Source organism: Mustelus asterias, chromosome 5 (assembly GCF_964213995.1).
Source record: "Mustelus asterias chromosome 5, sMusAst1.hap1.1, whole genome shotgun sequence".
NCBI lineage: Eukaryota > Metazoa > Chordata > Chondrichthyes > Carcharhiniformes > Triakidae > Mustelus > Mustelus asterias.
Window position 1 is genome coordinate 105,738,524 of NC_135805.1, and position 21,970 is coordinate 105,760,493.

Sequence of the window (21,970 nt, forward strand, 5' to 3'; positions counted from 1 at the left end):
AAAATCCTGACTGTCAGATGTCAGAACTGAAAGCATAATGGCCCTTTCTGGCTGACATGTAAACACACCTTGCTGCTGTTGATCTTATTAGTGGCGGTGAAAAGTTGCCTGGGGTTGACATTCTTCACGGGGGTGCATAAAACAACGCATCTCACAGGGTCATCAGATGAGTGATCAAAACAAGCTCAAACCAACGCAAGTTGATGAATCCTCAGCAACCCCCCTCCCGCCCCCACTTTTACATTTGAGAAAGGTGTTTATTGCTGAGCACCTGCCAACCCGATTGTTCGCCTGACTCAGTGATTTTTTTAAAAAAAGATGATGGCCAACGCCTAGCAGGTGTAGAGTTTCATCGCTGCCAAATGTCTTCACGCCATTTTCCCTTCAAGCCTCCTTGTCGAAACTGAACACGAAGTCTGTGGCCAAAAAAGTTAAGAAATCCTATTGTACCGGGGGGGGGGGGGAGATGCGGCTCTGATCTAGCAATGTTATCACTGCAATGTCACATTGTAAGGAGATTACATTTAGGAGAGAGGTACGGGAAGCAGTGGGACACTTCCTTCAACATCAAACAACTCTCCCCCCCCCCGGCGAAACGACAGAGAGCGGCTGTCTTGTTGGAAAAGGAGCCAAGCCATGTCCCTCAGACAGTCACCTCCTCCTGTTGTCTCCTCCTCACTCCCTACCACACCGAGCTGCAAACTCTCCCCCCAAACCCTCTCTCTGGCTCCAAATCCAATTGATTTGCCCATTTCTGATCATCCCAGCCCCATCCTTACGCTGCCCCAGGACCAGGCGGCAGCCCCGCTCCCCAGTCACCAATTCTCGCCGCTGAGACCAGGGACAAATAAATAATCAACAGACGCCGAACATTTCGCTGGTCAGAGAAAAATTGATCCACTGAACATCCGAACACACTAGCAATCTTTACAGACAAAGTATTCTCATCGAACTTTCCTCGGGATGGGGTTTTCTCAAATCCCCATCGGCGGTAAATCGACGGAAAATTCCCCCTTCTTATTTCCGCCCCTCAGGACGGGCGATGGTGAGGAAACTGACAGAAATAAGTAACCTCCCCGCCCCCCGAAATCTACAACACCGCTTGTTTTAACATAAAAGACGGTGGGCACTGTGAGGTTTACTTTTTTTTGTTGCTGTTCGGAGAGTTGACGGAGCGTCTCCACTGAATAGAAACACCTGGAGGTGGAGCAGGTGTTGCTGCCTGAGGTTTGCTTTGACAGGTGCACCGCATTCCCACACATCCATGATTAGCCGAGCGCGGGGGGGGGGGGGGGGGGGTCACAGCAACAAATTCAACCCAGACACCGTGAACCCCCACTCCCTCCCTCCCTCACCCCCACTCCATCCTCAAGAGTGAGCGACGCTCAGTTTCCTGAGCTGAGCTGGACTGGGCGCACAGCCCCAGGAGAGACAGACTTCTCTTCACTTACTTGTCGTGTTCTTGTGTCATCTTCTTCTTTCTCTCCCCCCCGCCCTCCTCCACACACACACACACTTGGTCGGTCGGTCCAACTGGACTTTCTAGTTGACACAATGCGTGGCTGAACCCGTACCGCCAGCCTCTCCGCTCAGTGCGGGAGCCAAACGGGTTTTTTTTTTTCGGAAATGTTTTTGTTTTCTTTCCCCAAACTCACTCGCCCGGTTGTGATTCAGCTGCGAATCGGATTGCGGGTTTCAATACGATTGGACTGTCGAAGTGTTTTTTTTTCTCTCTCCCTCTCGCTCTTCCCCCTTCCCTCTCCTCCTGATCTGATGGCTGATGTGATTGGGCATGCTAATGATTTCAGGTAAATTTGGGTGTGCTCTCAAAAGTTCTGTTCTGCAACCTGTTCCCCGCTAAGAGGGTGTGTTGGGATTTGTTAGGTTTACTCATAACCAGAGCTGCATGCGGAGGGGAGGCAGTGATAGAGTGATATTGTTACTAGACTATTAATTCAGAGACTCAGGGTAACATTCTGGGGACCCAGGTTTGAATCCCACCCAGAGTTAATCATGAAACCATTGTCGGTTGTCATAAAAACCCATCTGATTTGCTAATGTCCTTTAGGGAAGGAAATTTGTTGTCTTTACCTGCTCTATATGTACCTCCAGATCCACAGCAATGTGGTTGACTCTTAAATGCCTTCTGGGCAATAAATGCCCCAGCCAGCAAAGCACAAATCCTATGAACATTTTTTTTATTGGGGGGGGGGGGGGGGGGGCGTGCTACGTCTGGGTGCCCCTCCAACCATCAAGAGCATTTTGATAGCGTCTTTCATCATTTTCAGGAGATCCCAAAAACTCTTTTCGACCAATTAAGTACTCTTGAAGTGCAGTCGCTGTAGTAAAATAGGAAATCCCGTAGCAGAATTTTTCACGCAGCAAGGTGATAGTGATTAGATAAATAACTTTAGTGACATTGGTTGGGCAATAAATATTAGCTAGAATAATTTTCCTCCCCATCTTGCATATTTTACCTCTACCAGAGGGACCAGGACACAACTGTGTTATCAGAAAGATGGCACCACCAACAGTGTAGCACCCCCTCAGCATTATCTCAAATCCATGAAGTGCAGCTCACGAAAGAAGTTTACACACTGCATTAAAAAAACTAATATAAAAGCAAATCATATCACAATGAACCATGCTTAATGATTTTTGATTTGATTTATTATTGTCACATGTATTAGTAGAGTGAAAAGTATTGTTTCTTGTGTGCAAAGGCAAAGCATACCATTCATAGAGAAGGAAACGAGTGAGTGCAGAATGTAGTGTTACAGTCATAGCTAGGATGTAGAGAAGGATCAACCTAATGCAAGGTAGGTCCACTCAAAAGTCTGATGGCAGCAGGGAAGAAGCTGTTTTTGAGTCAGTTGGTAAATGACCTCAGACTTTTGTATCTTTTTCCCAACAGAAGAAGCTGGAAGAGAGAATGTCTGGGCTGTGTGGGTTCTTAATTATGCCGGCTGCTTTACTGAGGCAGTGGGAAGTGTAGACGGAGTTAATGGACAGGAGGCTGGTTTGCGTAATGGATTGAGCTACATTCACGACCAAAGGACTGTGGGTTAATTCACTCCTGCTGATGACAATGTGTTTAGGCTTGAATTTCACCTTGAGTTCCTAGCCAAAGAGATGTGGAAGTTGAAGGAAGTTTTTTGAACATTGAACTATAACTCTGTACTGCATAACACCGAAAGGAATGACTGTTGGAATGTCAGAACTCAACAAATGTCTTAACTTTTTGTCCTTTTCAGTGGATGTTTTTCAGAGGGAGGGGTAAACTCTTCTAATCCTGATTTTATTTGTTTTTTAACATACGTTTACGTGCAAAATGAAGTTTGGCTATAAAACAATTATTAACAAAAATAATGAGAAGTTCAAAACAACAATGAAGCGCAATGAGTGAAAATAGGGAATATTGCAATTTGCGACAAAAATGATCTATGAGACATTTGAGTGCTGTCAAAATGGGGCACTTCCAATTTTCTATTTACAAACTGCACATTTGTTTTATAACAAATTATTGTAACATTATGAACTTCCATAAGGTAACATTTATTGCCCAGTTTGGTACACTGTAAAGACGACTCAATGATGATGGATAAGGATAGATCTGGCCTCGGGTTGAAGTCCTGAACTGGAAAAAGGCCAAATTTGATGAAATAAGAAGGGATCTGGGAAGTGTGGATTGGCACAGGCTGTTCTCTGGTAAGGATGTAAATGGAAAGTGGGAGGCCTTCAAGGGAGAAATTTTGAGAGTGCAGAGTTTGTATGTTCCTGTCAGGATTAAAGACAATGTAAATAGGAATAAGGAACCTTGGTTCTCGAGGGAGATTGTAACACTGATTAAGAGGAAGAAAGAGTTGTATGAAATGTACAGGAAGCAAGGAACAGATCAGATGCTCGAGGAGTGTAAAAAGTGCAAGAAGCTACTTAAGAGGGAAATCAGGAGGCTAAAAGAAGACATGATGTTGCTTTGGCAGACAGAGTGAAGGAAAATCCAAAGAGTTTCTATAGGTATGTTAGGAGCAAAAGGATAGTGAGGGATAAAATTGGTCCTCTTGAAGACCAGAGTGGTAGACTGTGTATGGAACCAAAAGAGATGGGGGAGATACTAAATGGTTTTTTTGCATCCGTATTTACTGAGGAAATGGACATGGAGTCTACGGAAATAGTGCAAACAGGTAGGGAGGTCATGGAACCTTTACAGATTAAAGGGGAGGAACTGCTTGCTGTCTTGAGGTAAATCAGAGTGGATAAATCCCCAGGACCGGACAGGGTATTCCCACGGACCTTGAGGGATGCTAGTGTTGAACTTGCAGGGGCCCTGGCAGACATATTTAAAATGTCAGTATTCATGGGGGAGGTGCTGGATGATTGGAGGGTGGCTCATGTTGTTCCGTTGTTTAAAAAAGGTTCCAAAAGAAATCCGGGGAAATTATCGGACAGTAAGTTTGACGTCGGTGGTGGGCAAGTTATTGGAAGGTGTGGTAAGGGATAGGATCTACAAATATTTGGATAGACAGGGACTTATTAGGGAGAGTCAACATGGCTTTGTGCGTGGTAGGTCATGTTTGACCAATCTATTAGAGTTTTTCAAGGAGTTTACCAGGAAAGTGGATGAAGGGAAGGCGGTGGATGTTGTCTACCTGGATTTCAGCAAGGCCTTTGACAAGGTCCCTCATGGGAGGTTAATTAGGAAGGTTCAGTCGCTGGGTATACATGGGGAGGTAGTAAATTGGATTAGACACTGGCTGTCTTGTCTGGAGACAATACACATCTTTTTAGCCTGTCTTGATGCTCTCTCCATTCACGTTGTTTGTATCTTAAAGACTTGATTAGCTGTAAGTATTCGCATTCCAACCATTATTCATGTAAATTGAGTCTGTGTCTTTATATGCCCTGTTTGTGAACAGAATTCCCACTCACCTGAAGAAGGGGCTTGGAGCTCCGAAAGCTTGTGTGGCTTTTGCTACCAAATAAACCTGTTGGACTTTAACCTGGTGTTGTGAGACTTCTTACTGTGTTTACCCCAGTCCAACGCGGGCATCTCCACATCAATGGAAGATTTGGATAAAGGGACTGAAGTTACGGTTGCTAAATTTGCTGATGACACATAAACAGGGAGGTAAGTAAGAAGTGAAGTGGACATAAGGAGGCTACACACAGAAATAGATAAGTTGAGTCGGCAAAAATCTGACGAATGGAATGTGGGAAAAAGTGAAATTGTCCATTTTGGCAGGAAAATTTTATTAAAAGTATATTAGCTAAATGATGAGAGCTCTGACATGCAGAGAGATCTGGGTGTCCTAGTGCATGAATTTTGAAAGGCTAGTATACAGGTTTGGTAAAGTAATTAGGAAAGCTAATAGAATGCTATCATTTATTGTGAGGAGAATTGAATACAAAAGTAGGGAGGTTATTTCAAATAACCACAATAATTTATACTACAGGAGAAAAGGGTCCTGATTGATTGACCAAGATGTTGCCATAGAGAAAGCAATAGGGACCCATAGGTTTCCCAAGCTCCCTTGTAATTCAAAAATAGCACAATGCTTGAACATATTCCTTCTATTTGCAGTGAGCAGTTCTGTGTATAAATGTACATCACTTCTAGAAAGTGTAAATGTGCCACGTTACAATCTTGAAATCGATTGCTAAGTGTAGGTATTAGCGCCCTCAGGTCTGTTCAGCAAATGCTGCCCAATCATGGAATCACATTTAACAACAGATGTTTTGTTTTGGGTTTTGCAAGCATGGGCTGGATGAGTTCGATCTGTACTCTGCCCATTATAAGCAACCAAAGGAATATGCTGTTTGATTCGATCAACCAGTCACTGGACCATGTCTTATAAACCTGGCATCACACAAGCACTAAAATTCATATGTGAATATTTATGATTAGATGTATGAATTTCAGTGGGGTAGTGCAATGCCAGGCACATAAGACATATGTCCCAGTGATTAGCTGATTCAATCAAACAGTATGTTCCTTCTGTTTTTCATAATGGACAGATTATAGACTGCACTAAACCATCCCACACATGTAAAAGCCAAAACAAAATATCTACAATTAGACGCGATTTTGTGATTAAGCAGAGGTTCTTGAACAATCCTGAGTGTGCTCATAGCTACACTAACAACCAATTCAAGATAATCAGTTGAACTCATAACATGGTTCATTTACACTTGCAAGAAGTGGGGGTGTGGGGATGGCCTTGGCGAGATGTTCGTCTTCATCAATGACATGTTGAAGGCTCCGGAGTAGATGCCGTAGCTTCTCCGCTCCGGGGAAGTACTGGACGACGAAGGGTACTCTGTCCACCGTGTCCCGTGTTTGTCTTCTGAGGAGGTCGGTGCGGTTTTTCGCTGTGGTGTCTCGGAACTGTTGATCAATGAGTCGAGCGCCATATCCTGTTCTTATGAGGGCATCTTTCAGCGTCTGGAGGTGTCTGTTGCAATCCTCCTCATCCGAGCAGATCCTGTGTATACGGAGGGCTTCCATCCTAAACACGTTAAAGAAGCCATCCCCTACGGCCATCCCCACACCCCCACTTCTTGCCTTCAAACAACCGCACAACCTCAAACAGACCATTGTCCGCAGCAAACTACCCAGCCTTCAGGAGAACAGTGACCACGACTCCACACAACCCTGCCACAGCAACCTCTGCAAGATGTGCCGGATCATCGACACGGATGCCATCAGCTCATGTGAGAACACCATCTACCAGGTACACAATACCTACTCTTGCAACTCGGCCAATGTTGTCTACCTGATATGCTGCAGGAAAGGATGTCCCAAGGAATGGTACATTGGGGAAACCATGCAGACGCTACGACAACGGATGAATGAACACCCCTCGACAATCACCAGGCAAGACTGTTCTCTTCCTGTGGGGGAGCACTTCAGCGGTCACGGGCATTCAGCCTCTGATCTTCGCGTAAGCGTTCTCCAAGGCGGCCTTCATGACACATGACAGCGCAGAGTCGCTGAGCAGAAACTGATAGCCAAGTTCCGCACACATGATGACAGCCTAAACCGGGATGTTGGATTTATGTCACACTATCAGTAACCCCCACAGCTTGCCTCCTGGACTTGCAGAATCTCACTGGCTGTCCTGTCTGGAGACAATACCCATCTCTTTAACCTGTGCTTAATGCTCCCTCCACTCACATTGTCTGTATCTTTAAGACCTGGTTGGTTGTAGGGATTCGCATTCTAATCAGTATTCTGTAACTTGATTTTGTGTCTCTGTGCCCTGTTTGAGAGCAGATTTCCACTCCATCTGACGAAGGAGCAGCGCTCCAAAAACTAATGGTATTTGCTACCAAATAAACCTGTTGGACTTTAACCTGGTGTTGTTAAACAGTGTTTCAACCAGGTTGGGTGTAGGGATCTTCCTACTGCTCCAAAAACATACTATCCCTTCAGATATACTCATTTACATTTTAATCACTGTTGAATGTTGACGGAGAGACCCTTAATGTGTGTATCTACCTTTGTTATTAACCAGGATGTTGCCTGGGCTGGAAAATTTAGGCTATGAAGAAAGGCTGGTTAGGCTCCGGTTGTTTTCTTTTGAGCAGGGAAGGCTGAGGGGGTACCTGATCGAGGTGTACAAAATTATGAGAGACATAGATAGGGTAGATAGGAAGGACCATTCCCCTTAGTAGAGGGATCAATAACTGGGGCATGGATTTAAGGTAAGAGGCAGGAGATTTAGAAGGGATTTGAGGAAAAGCTTTTCCGCCCAGAAGGTGGTGGGAATCTGGACTCACTGCCTGAAAGAGTGGTAGAGGTGGGAACCCTCATAGCATTTAAGAAGCATTTAGTTGAGCACTTGAAATGCCATAGCATACAAATCTATGGACCAAGTGTTGGGAAATGGGATTAGAATAGACCGGTGCTTGATGTCCGGTGCAGACACGGGCCAGAGTTGCCAACCAATCGGCACCCTTTTCTCCTGCAGCGTAAACTGTTGCAATTGTTTAAATTTGGCATTCTTGAATTTGTTCTGATGAGTGCAAGGCAAAAAGCTTCAGCAACATGTCACTCTTTTCAGCAATATTCGTTCCAAGTTGTTATCGCAGGTTTGAGACTGACTATGGACTGCACAAGTCCCTGCATGTTCAGTTTCATTATTTCTCACTAGTAACAAACTCTTTCATAAGCAAGTAATCTTGCCTTAGGGTTAAAGTCATGGGAAAAATGTCCTATCATTCTATACTTGTGGATCTCAACTTTGAAATAAACCTTACAGAACATCTGTTGGAAGATGTGATTTAGCTTTTCTGCTTCTGGCCTCATCTACTTTTGGTTTTCTGTCTATTAAAGTGAATAGGTGCAAAACTGTGGGCTAGGGGTCAGAAAAGTGAAAAAGCCTTGACGGTAGGGGAATTTTAACTCCCAGGTGGGCATTCGGCCCACTTGGGAGTGGCAGTACCAAGCAAACCAAGTTTAATTGGCTAGGCCTTTTTAATAGGCTACTAGCCAACATCCCACCAAAAAGCCCAGGAAGTTGGCGTAAAGCAACTGGTCAGGAGTTAATGTTGGTGTCTTGGAGGCTGATGTGCGCGGGTCCATGGTGAAGGTGGTGGAGGGAAACGGTCATTTGGGAAGAGAGATTGTGCAGGTGTGGGGGGGGGGGGGAGGTTTGGGAGCGCCAAAAAGGGAGGCCTCGACTTCCTTCTTGAGGCCTGGAAGAGCTTTCTTCCTGGTGATCCAAATGCTGCTCATTTCAACTCGTCAAGAAATCAGCAGTAGGTTTCCTGCTCAGGCTAATGTTAAATTGGCAATCCAATTCTGACCATATCATTGGTACCTAACATATAAAAAGATGCATTTATTCGATGCCTGCAGTTAAAAATTGCAGTCAGAAGTATCGGGGCAGGAGGGTAGTGAGTAAGTCTTCTGCTCCATTCCCCAACCCAGTTTCCATAGGGCAGAGGTAATTAAAATTGCCCTCATGTCTGCAATTTCTTTCTGACCAATATTTAGTACAATGAACAAGGAGCTCCAAAACTTTTTATTTTGGATTTCCATTATTTGTACTGTTTTCTTCTCTTTATTGCAAATGATGTTCTTATCATAGAACCTATTTTAAGGTATTTTGTAAAGAAACGGATTGCCAAGCAGTGTTAAGAGAAATGTCCAAAAACAAATTGACTTTTGGCTGTTCTCCAAATTTTCCTGCCTTGTCTGCGAAGATGCCTGCCATTGGTGGGGCTGGAAAATCCTGGCCTAGGTTTTGTTGAGACTTATAAAGGTGGGAAGAATTTACTAACACAAGGACATTTAGTCAGTCAATTCCTGAAGTTAAGCCAAAGCAGCTGAAGAGATTGCTGGAAAGGTTGCAGAAATGTGCTGTAGGGTGAAACTTGAAAATGGTAGGAAGACAAGGGATAGGATTTTACACCGTCCCTCGTCCTGTAACTAAAATCCGGCTCAAGGTCAACGGGCCTTCCCATGCTCTGACCCTCACTCCTTCCGATTCCCATGATGGACAGGCTGGTAAAATTCCGGCCAAGGATTTTGATTTCAGCAGAGCAGATTTTTCCATCAGTAACACCCAATGTTCAGGCATAAATTGGGCATTCCAATTAGAAAATTGGGTAGAGATCTTATCTACCCAATTGTGTATTGGCAATTTAAATGATCTTTAAAAGCACCTAGCACTTTGTGGTCAGTTGCATAAAAATAAAGCCAAAGTTATGTCATAATCATCGGCACAATTTTCTAACAATTCTTTCAGTATAATTGTGCACCCATTTAAATCAGTGATTGCCACATAAATCTTCCAGTTTGAACCCTTTATGTGCTCCATTTCCTTTTCTTCCACCTCATCCACTCCCTATACTACAACTTGGGTTACCATTTCTTATTAGAAAGTATCATGCCATGTTTACCTTGGAGACCTTCATTACCCCAGTAGTAGACAGTTAAAATTTTGCTCTTTGCGGCACAGAATCAAAACCTTGGACAAAGTGTACTCTACCAATAAATGTTTCACAGCATAAAAGCTTTTATGCTACTGGATTCTTCTGTCAGAAAGCATTGCCAAATTAGCCAATTGTTCAATGTATCAAGTAAACACTGATCCATTATTTGCAAGGACACTTTCATGACATTTTCCGCAGCAAGGAGCCATCAATTCAAAAAGGACACATGAAGCTCTGCTGTTTGACGGAGTTTAAGACTCCTGGACCTCAGAAATACAACTAACATTGGTTTTGTCACTGAGCCAAAGGATGATACTTAGATTATGACTGGGGCCAGAATACAAATTTCTTGAAGCAAACAGAGGTAATTGCTGCAATCCAAATATTGTAAAGAAAATTAATTTGGGGTATGAAGTGTGGAGAAGCCCTATGTTTTCTCTTGTCTTTTTTTAAAGTTATCCTTTTGTGCACTCTCTTCTTGGGGATCTGACTGAATTGAACAGTGAGGTGATACAACAAAAAAAATATATTCAAATAAAACTTTACATACTGTAGACCTTGGCTTGAGGGGTGCTTGTGGGTATGTTTAGTAAACCAAGAGAGTATGAATAGACATTTCCCATCCTTCTAGTACATTTGCAGTCTGATCCCTTATCCCGGAAATGAGGAGGAAGTATTGATACTTCATCAATATCCAAATGTGGTGCAGTGGCAGTGTCCCTATCTCGAGACCAGAAGCTCTGGGTTCAAGTCCCACTCTGGGAGTTACAGTATCAACCTGTTTGACCACATCATGAACACATCTTCCTTGACCATCAAGGTCAAGATGTGTTTGTAAAATGTCCAAACAGGTTGATTCTCAACCTGTAAATCCTTCCAATACGTCTGACAGCAAATGAGTGAATTTCCTGGTCAGATATACTGCAGAAGGCTATGGTAAAGCAATCCAATACTTTGTCAAGCATAATCTTGGCCAATCCAATGAAAGTTCATGGTCACCAATGCCCTCTTCAGGCATGGTGCCTGAGAAAGAAAATGCTGGGAAGGGACTTCATCAATATCCAAATGGGTACCTAGCTGTCTTAAGTGATAATTACATTGATTAGTTGCAAAGGTATATACTTCAAGTTTTCCAAATAAGGTAAACATATTTTATTTAAGGTAATCTTATTTATAGAAGGAATGATAAGCAATTGGTTAAATATTCTCCAGAATATAGGTGATATAGGTCAGCTTGGGTACCTCTCATTAAGGTCTGTCTGTTTTCTTCCTTCTATAACATTTATTGTATATTTATTGCAATCATTAGTCCTACGAGTGGCTGTATAATTACAGCTTATCATTTTGTACACTATCTTACTCTATTAATTTACCCTTTAATCTCAGTCTTGCAATTCTATGCAATCATTTGTTACAGGCTTTATCCCTTAATCCTACCTGTCTACCACATTAACATTAAGGCTTTAACTTTCGGCGGGGGGCGGGGGGCGGGGGGGGGGGGATAGTAGGTGGAATCTATCCCACTATACAGTAGGCTCTGTTCCACTGGAGATGCGCAATTCAAAATTATCCCACTACACAAAAAAAGGCCACAGAGGAGATTGCAACAAGTACAAGGGCACCTCATTCCTTACTATCATGAGAAACACCTATGCTACGATCATATTTAAAAGACTCCACCCAATGCAGACCAAGTGCATCTGGAAGCTCAGTAGTTTCTGAGCCGGTAGATTTACTGCTTGCTACAAGAAAAGTGTAGGGAACCAGTATACCTCTTTACTTTCACATATCTCACCAAGCCATTTGACACCATCAGCAGAGCAGGACTCTGGAAGATTCTGGGGAAAATTGGCTATTCACTGAAGTTCCTCAGTTTAATTCACTCCTTCCATGACAACATGCATTACAATGTACAGTTTGATGGTCCTAATTTTGACAGTTTGAGTGAAGAATGGAGTGAAACAGGACTGTGTCCTCGTCCGCACACTGTTGGCATCCTCTTCTCCATGTTCCTGACCTTTGTCTTTCCTGCAGTTTTGGAAGGAATCTATTTGCACACTAAGTCACATGCATATAAATTTATCAGGACCTAAAGCAAAGCCAAAAACACATCACACCCTGATTAAAGAACTCCTCTTCGCTGATAATACAGGCTACAAGATGAAGGCATGTACAATCGCCGGCTCCGAGGCACCCCTCCCTGATGAGCTCAATGCAGTCTATGCCTCTTTTGAGCAAGAGGTCAGCGAAAGCATGCCCTCCACCCTGGATGAACCTGTATCTGGGGTCACCGTTGCAGATGTCAGAGCAGCTTTTTTGAAGGTCAACCCATGGAAAGCAACTGGCCCGGATGGGGTACCCAGACATGCACTCAGATCCTTTTTTGGATCAGCTGGCGGAGGTATTCACAGCCATCTTCAACCTCTACAACAATCTGAGGTCCCTATCTGCTTCAAGAAGACGACCATCATCTCGGTACCTAAGAAAAACCAGGCAGCGTGCCTTAATGACTATTGGCCGGTGGCTCTGACATCCATCATTATGAAGCGCTTCAAAAGATTAGTCATGGCACAAATCAATTCCAGCCTCCCGGACTACCTGGATCCACTACAGTTTGCCTACCTGCGCAACAGGTCCACAGCAGACGCCATATCCATGGCCCTGCACTCAGCCCTGGAACACCTGGATAACAAAGACACCTATGTCAAACTCCTATTTATTGACTACAGCTCAGCCTTCAACACTTTTATTCCCACAAAACTCATCTCCAAACTCCATGGCCTGGGCCTCGGCAACTTCCTCTGCAACTGGATCCTGAACTTCCTAACTCACAGACTACAATCAGTAAGGATAGGCAACAACACCTCCTCCATGATCATCCTCAATACCGGTGCCCCACAAGGCTGTGTTCTCAGCCCCCTACTATACTCTTTATATACCTATGACTGTGTGGCCAAATTCCCTCCAATTCGATTTTCAAATTTGCTGACGACCCCACCGTAGTGGGTCGGATCTCAAACAATGACGGGACAGAGTACAGTAATGAGGTAGAGAATCTGGTGAACTGATGCGGCAACAGTAATCTCTCCCTCAATGTCAACAAAACAAAGGAGATTGTCGTCGACTTCAGGAAGCGTAAAGGAGAACATGCCCCTGTCTACATCAATGGGGCTGAAGTAGAAAGGGTCAAGAGCTTCAAGTTTTTAGGTGTCCAGATCACCAACAACCTGTCCTGGTCCCCCCATGCCGATACTATAGTTAAGAAAGCCCAGCAACGCCTCTACTTTCTCAGAAGACTAAGGAAATTTGGCATGTCAGCTACGACTCACCAACGTTTACAGATGCACCATAGAAAGCATTCTTTCTGGTTGTATCACAGCTTGGTATGGCTCCTGCTCTGCCCAAGACCGCAAGGAACTACAAAAGATCGTAAATGTAGCCCAATCCATCACACAAAGCAGCCTCCCATCCATTGACTGTCTACACTTCCCGCTGCCTCGGCAAAGCAGCCAGCATAACTAAGGACCCCACGCACCCGGACATTCTCTCTTCCACCTTCTTCCTTCAGGAAAAAGATACAAAAGTCTGAGGTCACGTACCAACCTACGCGGCACGATGGCACAGTGGTTAGCAGTGCTGCTTCACAGTTCCAGGGTCCCAGGTTCGATTCCCGGCTCGGGTCACTGTCTGTGTGGAGTTTGCACATTCTCCTCGTGTCTGCGTGGGTTTCCTCCGGGTGCTCCGGTTTCCTCCCACAGTCCAAAGATGTGCGGGTTAGGTTGATTGGCCAGGTTAAAAATTGCCCCTTAGTGTCCTGAGATGCGTAGGTTAGAGGGATTAGCGGGTAAATATGTGGGGGTAGGGCCTGGGTGGGATTGTGGTCGGTGTAGACTCGATGGGCCGAATGGCCTCCTTCTGCACTGTAGGGATTCTATGATTCTATGATTCTACTGAAGAACAGCTTCTTCACTGCTGTTGTTAGACTTTTGAATGTACTTACCTTGCATTAAGCTGATCTTTCTCGACACCCTAGCTATGACTGTAACACTACATTCTGCACTCTCTCATTTCCTTCTCTATGAATGGTATGCTTTGTCTGTATAGTACGCAAGAAACAATATTTTTCACTGTATGTTAATACATGTGACAATAATAAATCAAATCAAATCAGTTACAAGACTCATAAATTGTCTCTCCTATACCTCTTAGTTCTTCCTGACTATAAGTGTCAAGAAAGTCATGGTATAGGTCAATCTGTTTCAACTCCGCCTCTGATCACATGAAACAACATCCCACTATAAGTGGTAAGCAAATTCTGCTACCTCAGGTTCAGTGACAGACAACCTGTCCCTTGATGCAGTGCTTGATATGCAGGGAAAGCAGCCACCACCTTTGGCAAATTCATGGAACACACAAACATCAAGCTGACTCTTGTGACCAAGCTGATGGTTTAGGAGGCCTGTGTTCTCAACATGGCTGTGAAACTTAGAGCTATCACGAAAAAAAGCTCAAAAATGTCCATCTTTGCAGTCTATGGCACATTATGGGCACTTTACTTAGTCGAACAATCAGAAATGCAGCAAACCTCTCAAAGGCAGAGGTTTGTTAGCACTCAACAAAACAAAACAGTGGTTTATTTGCAGGACGCAAGACAGTCTTGCATCCAATCACAGTCTGTATGGTGAAGTAGCCGGTACCAGGTGATCAAAAGGAGGCCCATAGCTCCGCTTCAAGGATCCTTGATGTGGAGATGCCGGCGTGGGACTGAACTTGCACGGTAAGAAGTCTCACAACACCAGGTTAAAGTCCAACAGGTTTATTTGGAATCACAAGCCTTTGGAGCGCTGCTCCTTCGACAGGTGAGTGCCCACCTGTTGAAGGGACAGCGCTCCGAAAGTTCGTGATTCCAATTTAATCTGGAGACTTCTTATCAAGGATCCTTGTAAGCGTGCTGTGAAGGCCTGAAACATTGATTATTTTACCTGGGAGTCACAAGCTGATGACAGAGGAAAATGGTGAGCTGGTGTGCATCACCATGATGACAACAGACACCGACACCTAGAACAAGAATCCACAAGGATTGGCCTCTTCAGGCATTAGCAAAGGTGCGCCATGTGAAGACACCCTATCTGAGATGGATTCTTTGCCGCCTGTCCATCATCTTTCATAGATGGAAGGATGCTGATGCGACTGAAAGGAAATAGCAGTGATTCCATGATTGGACAGCACTTGCGGAGCAATCCCAAGTCTGCTAAGGATTAGACGAACAAACAATTTATCAATTGGGTTTGCAATATGGCTCATTGCACTTGCTAGTAGATATATATATATATATTCATATGCAAGGATCTGCCATCTGCAGGCAAAAAGAACATGTCCAGGCTTTGCATTTTTTTTGATTTAAACAAAAATTGGAGGACAATAATTCCTTCTCCATTGCAACACCTCAACCAATTAGAGTTGACTAACCAATCAATCAGTACCCTTTTCTCAAACAGTATAAATTGTTTCTCCCTTTGAAATTTGGCATTCTGGCACCTGTCCTGATGAAAAGTGCAAGACCAAAAGCTTCCACAGCATATTTCTTTTCAGCAATACTCAAGTTCTATACTACCAAGCAATTATTTATATACAATATTGTTCAATTTTTAGACGGTTAACCTTAGAGAAAAAGTTACTGATCTTGGATGGAGCTTCATGCTAATTTACAAAGATGATGCATAGAACGAAGGGATTTTATTATGACGCAAGACCGTGTAAACTTGAGCTATGAAATGAATGCTTCGATTTAGTTGTTTAGTGTACTGAAGAAAGCTGATTGGATGGATAAAACATACATCTTCCCTGTTACGGAATCTGAAAACAATGGACAAAATCAGAAAGAATCCAGGAAGTGGAGCCTGCATTGAGTGCCAAAGCACTAAATCAGCCTTGCAATGAAATGAATTGAGATTAAAAAGATACGGTGAGATTTTTGCATATTCATTGTCAACACTAGAAAATCTAAACCTATAAACAATTGTCATTGTATGCAAAGTGGCAGGGCAAATCTGGAGAGTCCAATGGCCAACTCCTATCTATTTTTTATATTTAATACATCATTGAAAGTTTTGCATTGACTGACACAAGCTGAATTCCAGGAGTCTCAGAATCATTATTGCACAAAAGGAGGTCATTCAGCCCATTGTGTCTATGCTGGTTCTCAAGGAGTAATTTACCTTGTATCACTCCCTGGCCTTCTCTCTATAATTCTTCACAGTTAGTAATCCAAGTCCCTCTTAAATACCGAAATATTAAACACAAATTCCAATACAAAGACAGGGTTGCGGAAGATGGTCGCACTTTTAACCAATTTGAAAGTCGAGATAAAAAGTGGGTTTGGGATGCCGAATGAATGTGTGTGAACCAGAGAAATGCACAAGGAATGGTTAATTGGTGTTATCAGTGCAATTCTAAGTATCACTACATAATGAACTGCCCGCAGCAAGAGTCGTGTTTTTGAAATAAAGCATGAAACAGATAATTCCACAGCTGAAAATGATGAAGGTGACTGCCATATAGGAATTGTGTTGGTCACTGGGAGTTTGAATCCAGTGATGAGTATTTTGACGGTCAATTAATTCAATAGCGTATTTTCAGATAGCGGTTATATTTCTACAGTATGTGGGGTGAATTGACTTAACTGTTAACTGGAATCTCTCAATGAGGCTGATTGGTGGAAGGTTAAGGGTAAGGAAGCTCTGCCTTCTTTAGGTTTGGGGATGATACACGTTAATGTCTTCCAAAAGGGTAGTCCTCCCTTACAAGATAGCTGGGACCAGCAATTTCATTAGTATTGATGCGATCTCTAGCGGATAAGAACATAATAACTAGGAGCAGGAGTAGGCCATCTGGCCCCTCGAGCCTGCTCTGCCATTCAATAAGATCAAGGCTGATCTTTTCATGGACTCAGCTCCACTTACCCGCCTGCTCACTGTAACCCTTAATTCCTTTACTGTTCAAAAATTTATCTATCCTTGCCTTAAAAACATTCAAGGAGATAGCCTCAACTGCTTCACTGGACAGGGAATTCCACAGATTCACAACCCTTTGTGTGAAGAAGTTCCTCCTCAACTCAGTCCTAAATCTGCTTCCCCTTATTTTGAGGCTATGCTCCCTAGTTCTGGTTTCACCTGCCAGTGGAAACAACTTCCCTGCTTCTATCTTATTTTTTCCCTTCATAATCTTATATGTTTCTACAAGATCTCAACAAAAGATACCTCTTTTGTTGAGCGGATCTTTGATGAAAAAAAAGGACAGATGAAGCTGGACATGGAGAATGGCACAGCAATTGTGTTCAAAAAAACTGCGGATCTACATTTTACTTGGACAGGTCATAACTGGCTGCTAACTAGCCAGATGTTTCTCATCAAAGGGTTGAAGCAATCTTGTTAAATTCTGCGGATTAAAGTTTGGTGGACAAGAAGATAATCATTTGGAAGTTGCATAGATGATTTGCTCATCTAGCATCACAAAAATTGGAAGTTCAGCTGCAGGATGTTGGAGTGATTGATGGAGAATATGACCATCAAGTCATGGCTCAATGTGACATTTGTGTTAAATGTCAAAGGACACCACCACATCCTGTTGTGAGTCTGCCACTGGCTAGGGAATTTAATGTTGCAGTGGCATGAATTTAAAAACATGGGACAAGGAGTGGGATTTTTTGCTACATTTTGTAGACCTGGTGACTGGATTTAGCCTATCTACAGTAATAAATGATAAGGACAAACAGACCATTGCCAATAACGTCATGGAGAAATGGGTGGATACCAGATTAGGAACATCAGCAAAGTTCCTGATATATAAATGGAGGGGAATTTGTGAGTGAGGAATTTGGGACATGTGTGATAATTTGAATATCATAGTCAAGCATACTACAGCTGAGAGACCGTTCAGCAATGGTTTATGTGAGAGAAATCATACAGTGAACTATGACAACCGGATTGCAAGTTGCAAATAGCATTGGCATAGGCAGAACATGCAAATAATTCTTTAACAAATGGTTGGGGGTGGACAGTTGGTATACGGAAGACATCCAAAGTTGCCTTCAGTACTATCAGATGTTTCGCCTGCTCTTGAGGAAATACTATTCGCTCTGCTTTTTCTGCCCACTTGAATGCCTTGCATGCAAGCAGTAAATCTCTCATCAAGGTTTCAGAAGGAGTTTGGAGGGCATTGCAACATCACATCAGATCCTCGGAGGTAGAATTTAGTTCAGGTTTATTGTAAGGGAGAGCGGAAAGGGAATGGATAGGCCCAGGGAAAGTTATAGAACAAGAAGGGAAAACTATGAACATGGGAATCAAACAATAAAAACCGATTCTTCATGGGCCATCGAAATGAATTATGAATTTGGAAATCCTGACGATGTGATAGAAGATGACGAAGCACCACGTGCATCGCATACTCATATTTTGTGAAGCAAAGCCAGTGGGACGAGACATAGTGGATCAGGAGTTAGATTATCAGTAAAAAGTCAGATTGTGATAAATACTAATGGGCAAGAGAAATGGTTCAGAAGTCAGTTGCCCAAAGTGGGCTCCCAGGTATCATATTCAGAAGAATCGTATAACTGGAGGGGTGCAGTAGAGGGACGGGCAGGAAAATCTACTGTAAGAATTGGTTGAATGTCCAGGATGATGGACAAGCAGTGAAGACTTACTTGGAAAGTGGAGTTGAGAAAGAAAATAAGGGAGTATGCCCAAATTGCAGTAATGGGCTGGGAGATGAATTCCAGGCGAGGGAACATCCACATATGGTGGATAGGGCCTCTGACTGGGTAAGCAGGGGATCTGACAGGAGGATCCCATAAGGGATTGCAGCATGACTACTTGACATTGTAGAGTGGGGAATGCTGAATCATTACGACAAAGTAGCAGAAGCAGGAGTGCCCACGAAAAATAAGTTCTTGTAAAGGCTGACGTTAGGGTATAAAGCTAACCAGGAGACTAAACAGTGGGGGTTGGACAGTTGCAGGGAGTTGCTGTATTCAAAAGCTATAGACAATAGGTCTGTATGGAAAAGGTCCCACCACATGGTACTTATGAGGCCAAGGCAAAGTTAGTGGCCCAGGGAGTTAAAGAATGCTCAGTTGATAAAGAAATCGGTGTGGACTCACCCACAGCAGGGAAGGCAACTTTGAACATTTTTTGGCTCTTTTGGTGACATTTTCATAAGAATGTGGGAATGTAAGTCACTAGATATTAAAGCGGCTTTCCTGCAAGGGATCACTTCCAGAAGGAAGTGTTTCTAAAACCATCTAAGGAGGCATCATAGGTCATGGGAAAACTGGAAGTTGAATAAGTGTGTATATGATTTAAATGATACTTCTAGAATGGTATTTTAAAATTCTGTCAGTGTTGTTAAAGTTGGGCTGTGAAGGTAGATCATGTCATGTTTCACTGGCACCGTGGCAGGAAACTGGCAGGCATCTTCTCGATGTGTTTTGATGATTTCCTGTGGAGTGGCATTGGTGAGGTTCCAAGCAGAGTTATTGACAAGATTAGGACAGACTTTAAGGTTGGGAGTCAGGCTCGTGGGGCCTTTAAATATATTGGATTAGATATTAAACAGTATAGGTCTGAGGATACTTTGCATCAGCAATTGTATTTAGAAAGCATTGCAGCTGCGAGATCTGGTTGGGTAACTAAGCTGCTTGGGCACACAGAGGTGGGGTGCAAGTTTTGATGTTCTTGAAGTGAGTACTAGAATGAAACATCCCAAGGCCCAGGATATCTTATGGGTGAACAAAACATTAAAAAAGTAACTTGACTTGTTGTCTCTTAAGTTTAGAAGGCGTGGAGATGATCTGATTGAAGTGCTTAAAATTATGAAGGAATTTGATTGAATCAATATAGAGAAACTATTTCCTCTGGTGGAGAATCCAGATACAAGGAGGCATAATCTAACATTGGAGTTAGGCCAGTGAAATCAGGAATCACATTTTCAAAGGAAATCTAGAATTTGATGCCTCAAAAGATTGTAGACTATAGGTCATTTCAACTTTAAGACTAAGGTTAATAGATACTTGTTATATTGAGGCATCAAGGGATATGGAACAAAGATAGATAAATGGAGTTGAGTTCAATCAATCAAGTGGTGAAACAGACTTAATACCTCAAGTTTTCATGTTTGGGTGACCCTAAGGATATAAAATTGAATTGTGTTTAGTGATGCTAAGGTAAATATTTTTTGGATGAAGTGTTATAAAAATCATAAAGTCATTGAATTATAATTGTCATTAGTACATTTAGGAGAAATGCTTAACTTATTTTTGAAGGATCTAATACTTCAAAAGTGTTACCATAATGCTAACATTGTGTCAAAACAACAATATGCCATTTTAGCACAAAAATGCTGAACTGCAGTAGAATTTGTAAAAGAAATATCACAGAGGTTATTATTGCTTATAATCGGACGGCACGGTAGCATAGTGGTTAGCATTGCTGCTTCACAGCTCCAGGGACCTGGGTTCGATTCCTGGCTTGGGTCACTGTCTGTGTGGAGTTTGCACATTCTCCTCGTGTCTGCGTGGGTTTCCGCCGAGTGCTCCGGTTTTCTTCCACAGTCCAAAGATGTGCGGGTTAGGTTGATTGGCCATGCTAAAATTGCCCCTTAGTGTCCTGAGATGTGTAAGTTAGAGGAATTAGTGGGTAAATATGTAGGGATATGGGGGTAGGGCCTGGGTGGGATTGTGGTCGGTGCAGACTCGATGGGCCAATGGCTTCTTTCTGCACTGTAGGGTATCTGTGGTCTATGATAAGAAATTACTTTTCCGCCCAGTGTACCAGTTTTTTATTTGAAGAGCTGGAACTGCAGATTTCTTAAAAATCAGGCTGAAAAAAAAAACTCACTTTGGTGCAATCCTAGCAACCTACAGTAAACATTCGAAGATTGTCCATTTCAGATTCAAGAGTTGTTTGTGCCAAGCTGCCTTTGCTCCTCAGAGAATCCTATTATTTACTTTTCTTGTGCTTTCTTTTAGGCTTCAATGCTTCTGGTATATCAAACAGTCTATGTTCCAACTGACAAACTTCCTTGTGTAGTATGGAGAACTCCACCCCAAGCAGGAAGGAGAACAAATTTAAAACAAACCGATAACTTCCAGAAAAATGTTCTTCTTCAGTTTTAGTTAAGTGTCCACAGAACCTAACAAGGGAAAAAGAATAGTAATCAGATTGGTTTCAAAATGCTCTATAAAAACAGCTTTTTAACATGGACCCAAATTTATAAAATGTAAAGGACAGGCCTTAACTTCAATATCAGAATGATGTTTATCCCATTTCCCTGTCACTCCCCAACAAGCACCCGTACTGTACCATAGCATCCTTAAGGTCTATGAATAAGACCGTCACTTAAATGCACCAGCAGCTGATTTAAAACAGGTAAAGTTATTTATCTTGGGATCTTTCCAATCAACAAGGAAGATTTTTATTCTGTTAATCCGAGCTGAATTCATAACTAGATGCCAGCGGTAAAAGAAAATAAAAGGATGTTCAAACTCATTTGGTAAAGAGGCATATTTAGTGCACTAGCCTCCTGTTTTAGGCAAATAAATTGGAAGACTAAAGTCCCAATATTTGTCCATGCATGTTGTCATTTCCAAGAATTTGATAAATTACCATTTCTAAAGAAAATGATAACATTTGTGTTATAAATTCAGATCTGCTTTAGATGGTCCCTCAGGTTCAATATCACTTGTTCTCCTGTAAATGGATTCTTATGATCAAGGATTTACTTTTATTGTCCAAACCTAATCAAACAACAGCATAACCCAAGCCAATGACAGATACAAATCACCAAGTTGTTTTGCACTACAGTTAGTGAACATAGAGAATAACACTTACAATAAATATAATCTTAATCTAATTTCAGGTAACTAAGAAAATGTGCAGGCCATTCAGCCCATCAAGTCTATTTCACCACTCGATTGATCAATCTGCATTTCAACTCCATTTATCCATCTTTGTTCCATATCCCTTGATGCCTT

The 21,970-nt window shown here is 42.7% G+C and overlaps 2 protein-coding genes across 3 annotated transcripts in view; both read right to left on the reverse strand.

Annotated features, from left to right (window-relative positions):
• The window catches only part of grhl1 (grainyhead-like transcription factor 1), an 85,284-nt gene extending 83,791 nt beyond the window's left edge, over positions 1-1,493 (reverse strand). The window contains exon 1 of one of the 2 annotated variants that reach the window (XM_078213150.1): positions 1,452-1,493. In XM_078213150.1, coding sequence (XP_078069276.1) covers positions 1,452-1,471 — 20 coding nt within the window. In that variant the 5' untranslated portion in view covers positions 1,472-1,493. Of the gene's footprint in view, positions 1-68; positions 158-1,451 lie in introns of those variants that run through there. The other variant, XM_078213149.1, reaches the window with a different exon arrangement.
• A 16,374-nt stretch (positions 1,494-17,867) lies between these two features.
• taf1b (TATA box binding protein (Tbp)-associated factor, RNA polymerase I, B) overlaps positions 17,868-21,970 on the reverse strand; it is a 76,189-nt gene continuing 72,086 nt past the window's right edge. The window contains exon 15 of the mRNA XM_078213151.1: positions 17,868-21,129. Coding sequence (XP_078069277.1) covers positions 20,937-21,129 — 193 coding nt within the window. The 3' untranslated portion in view covers positions 17,868-20,936. The remainder of the gene's footprint in view (positions 21,130-21,970) is intronic.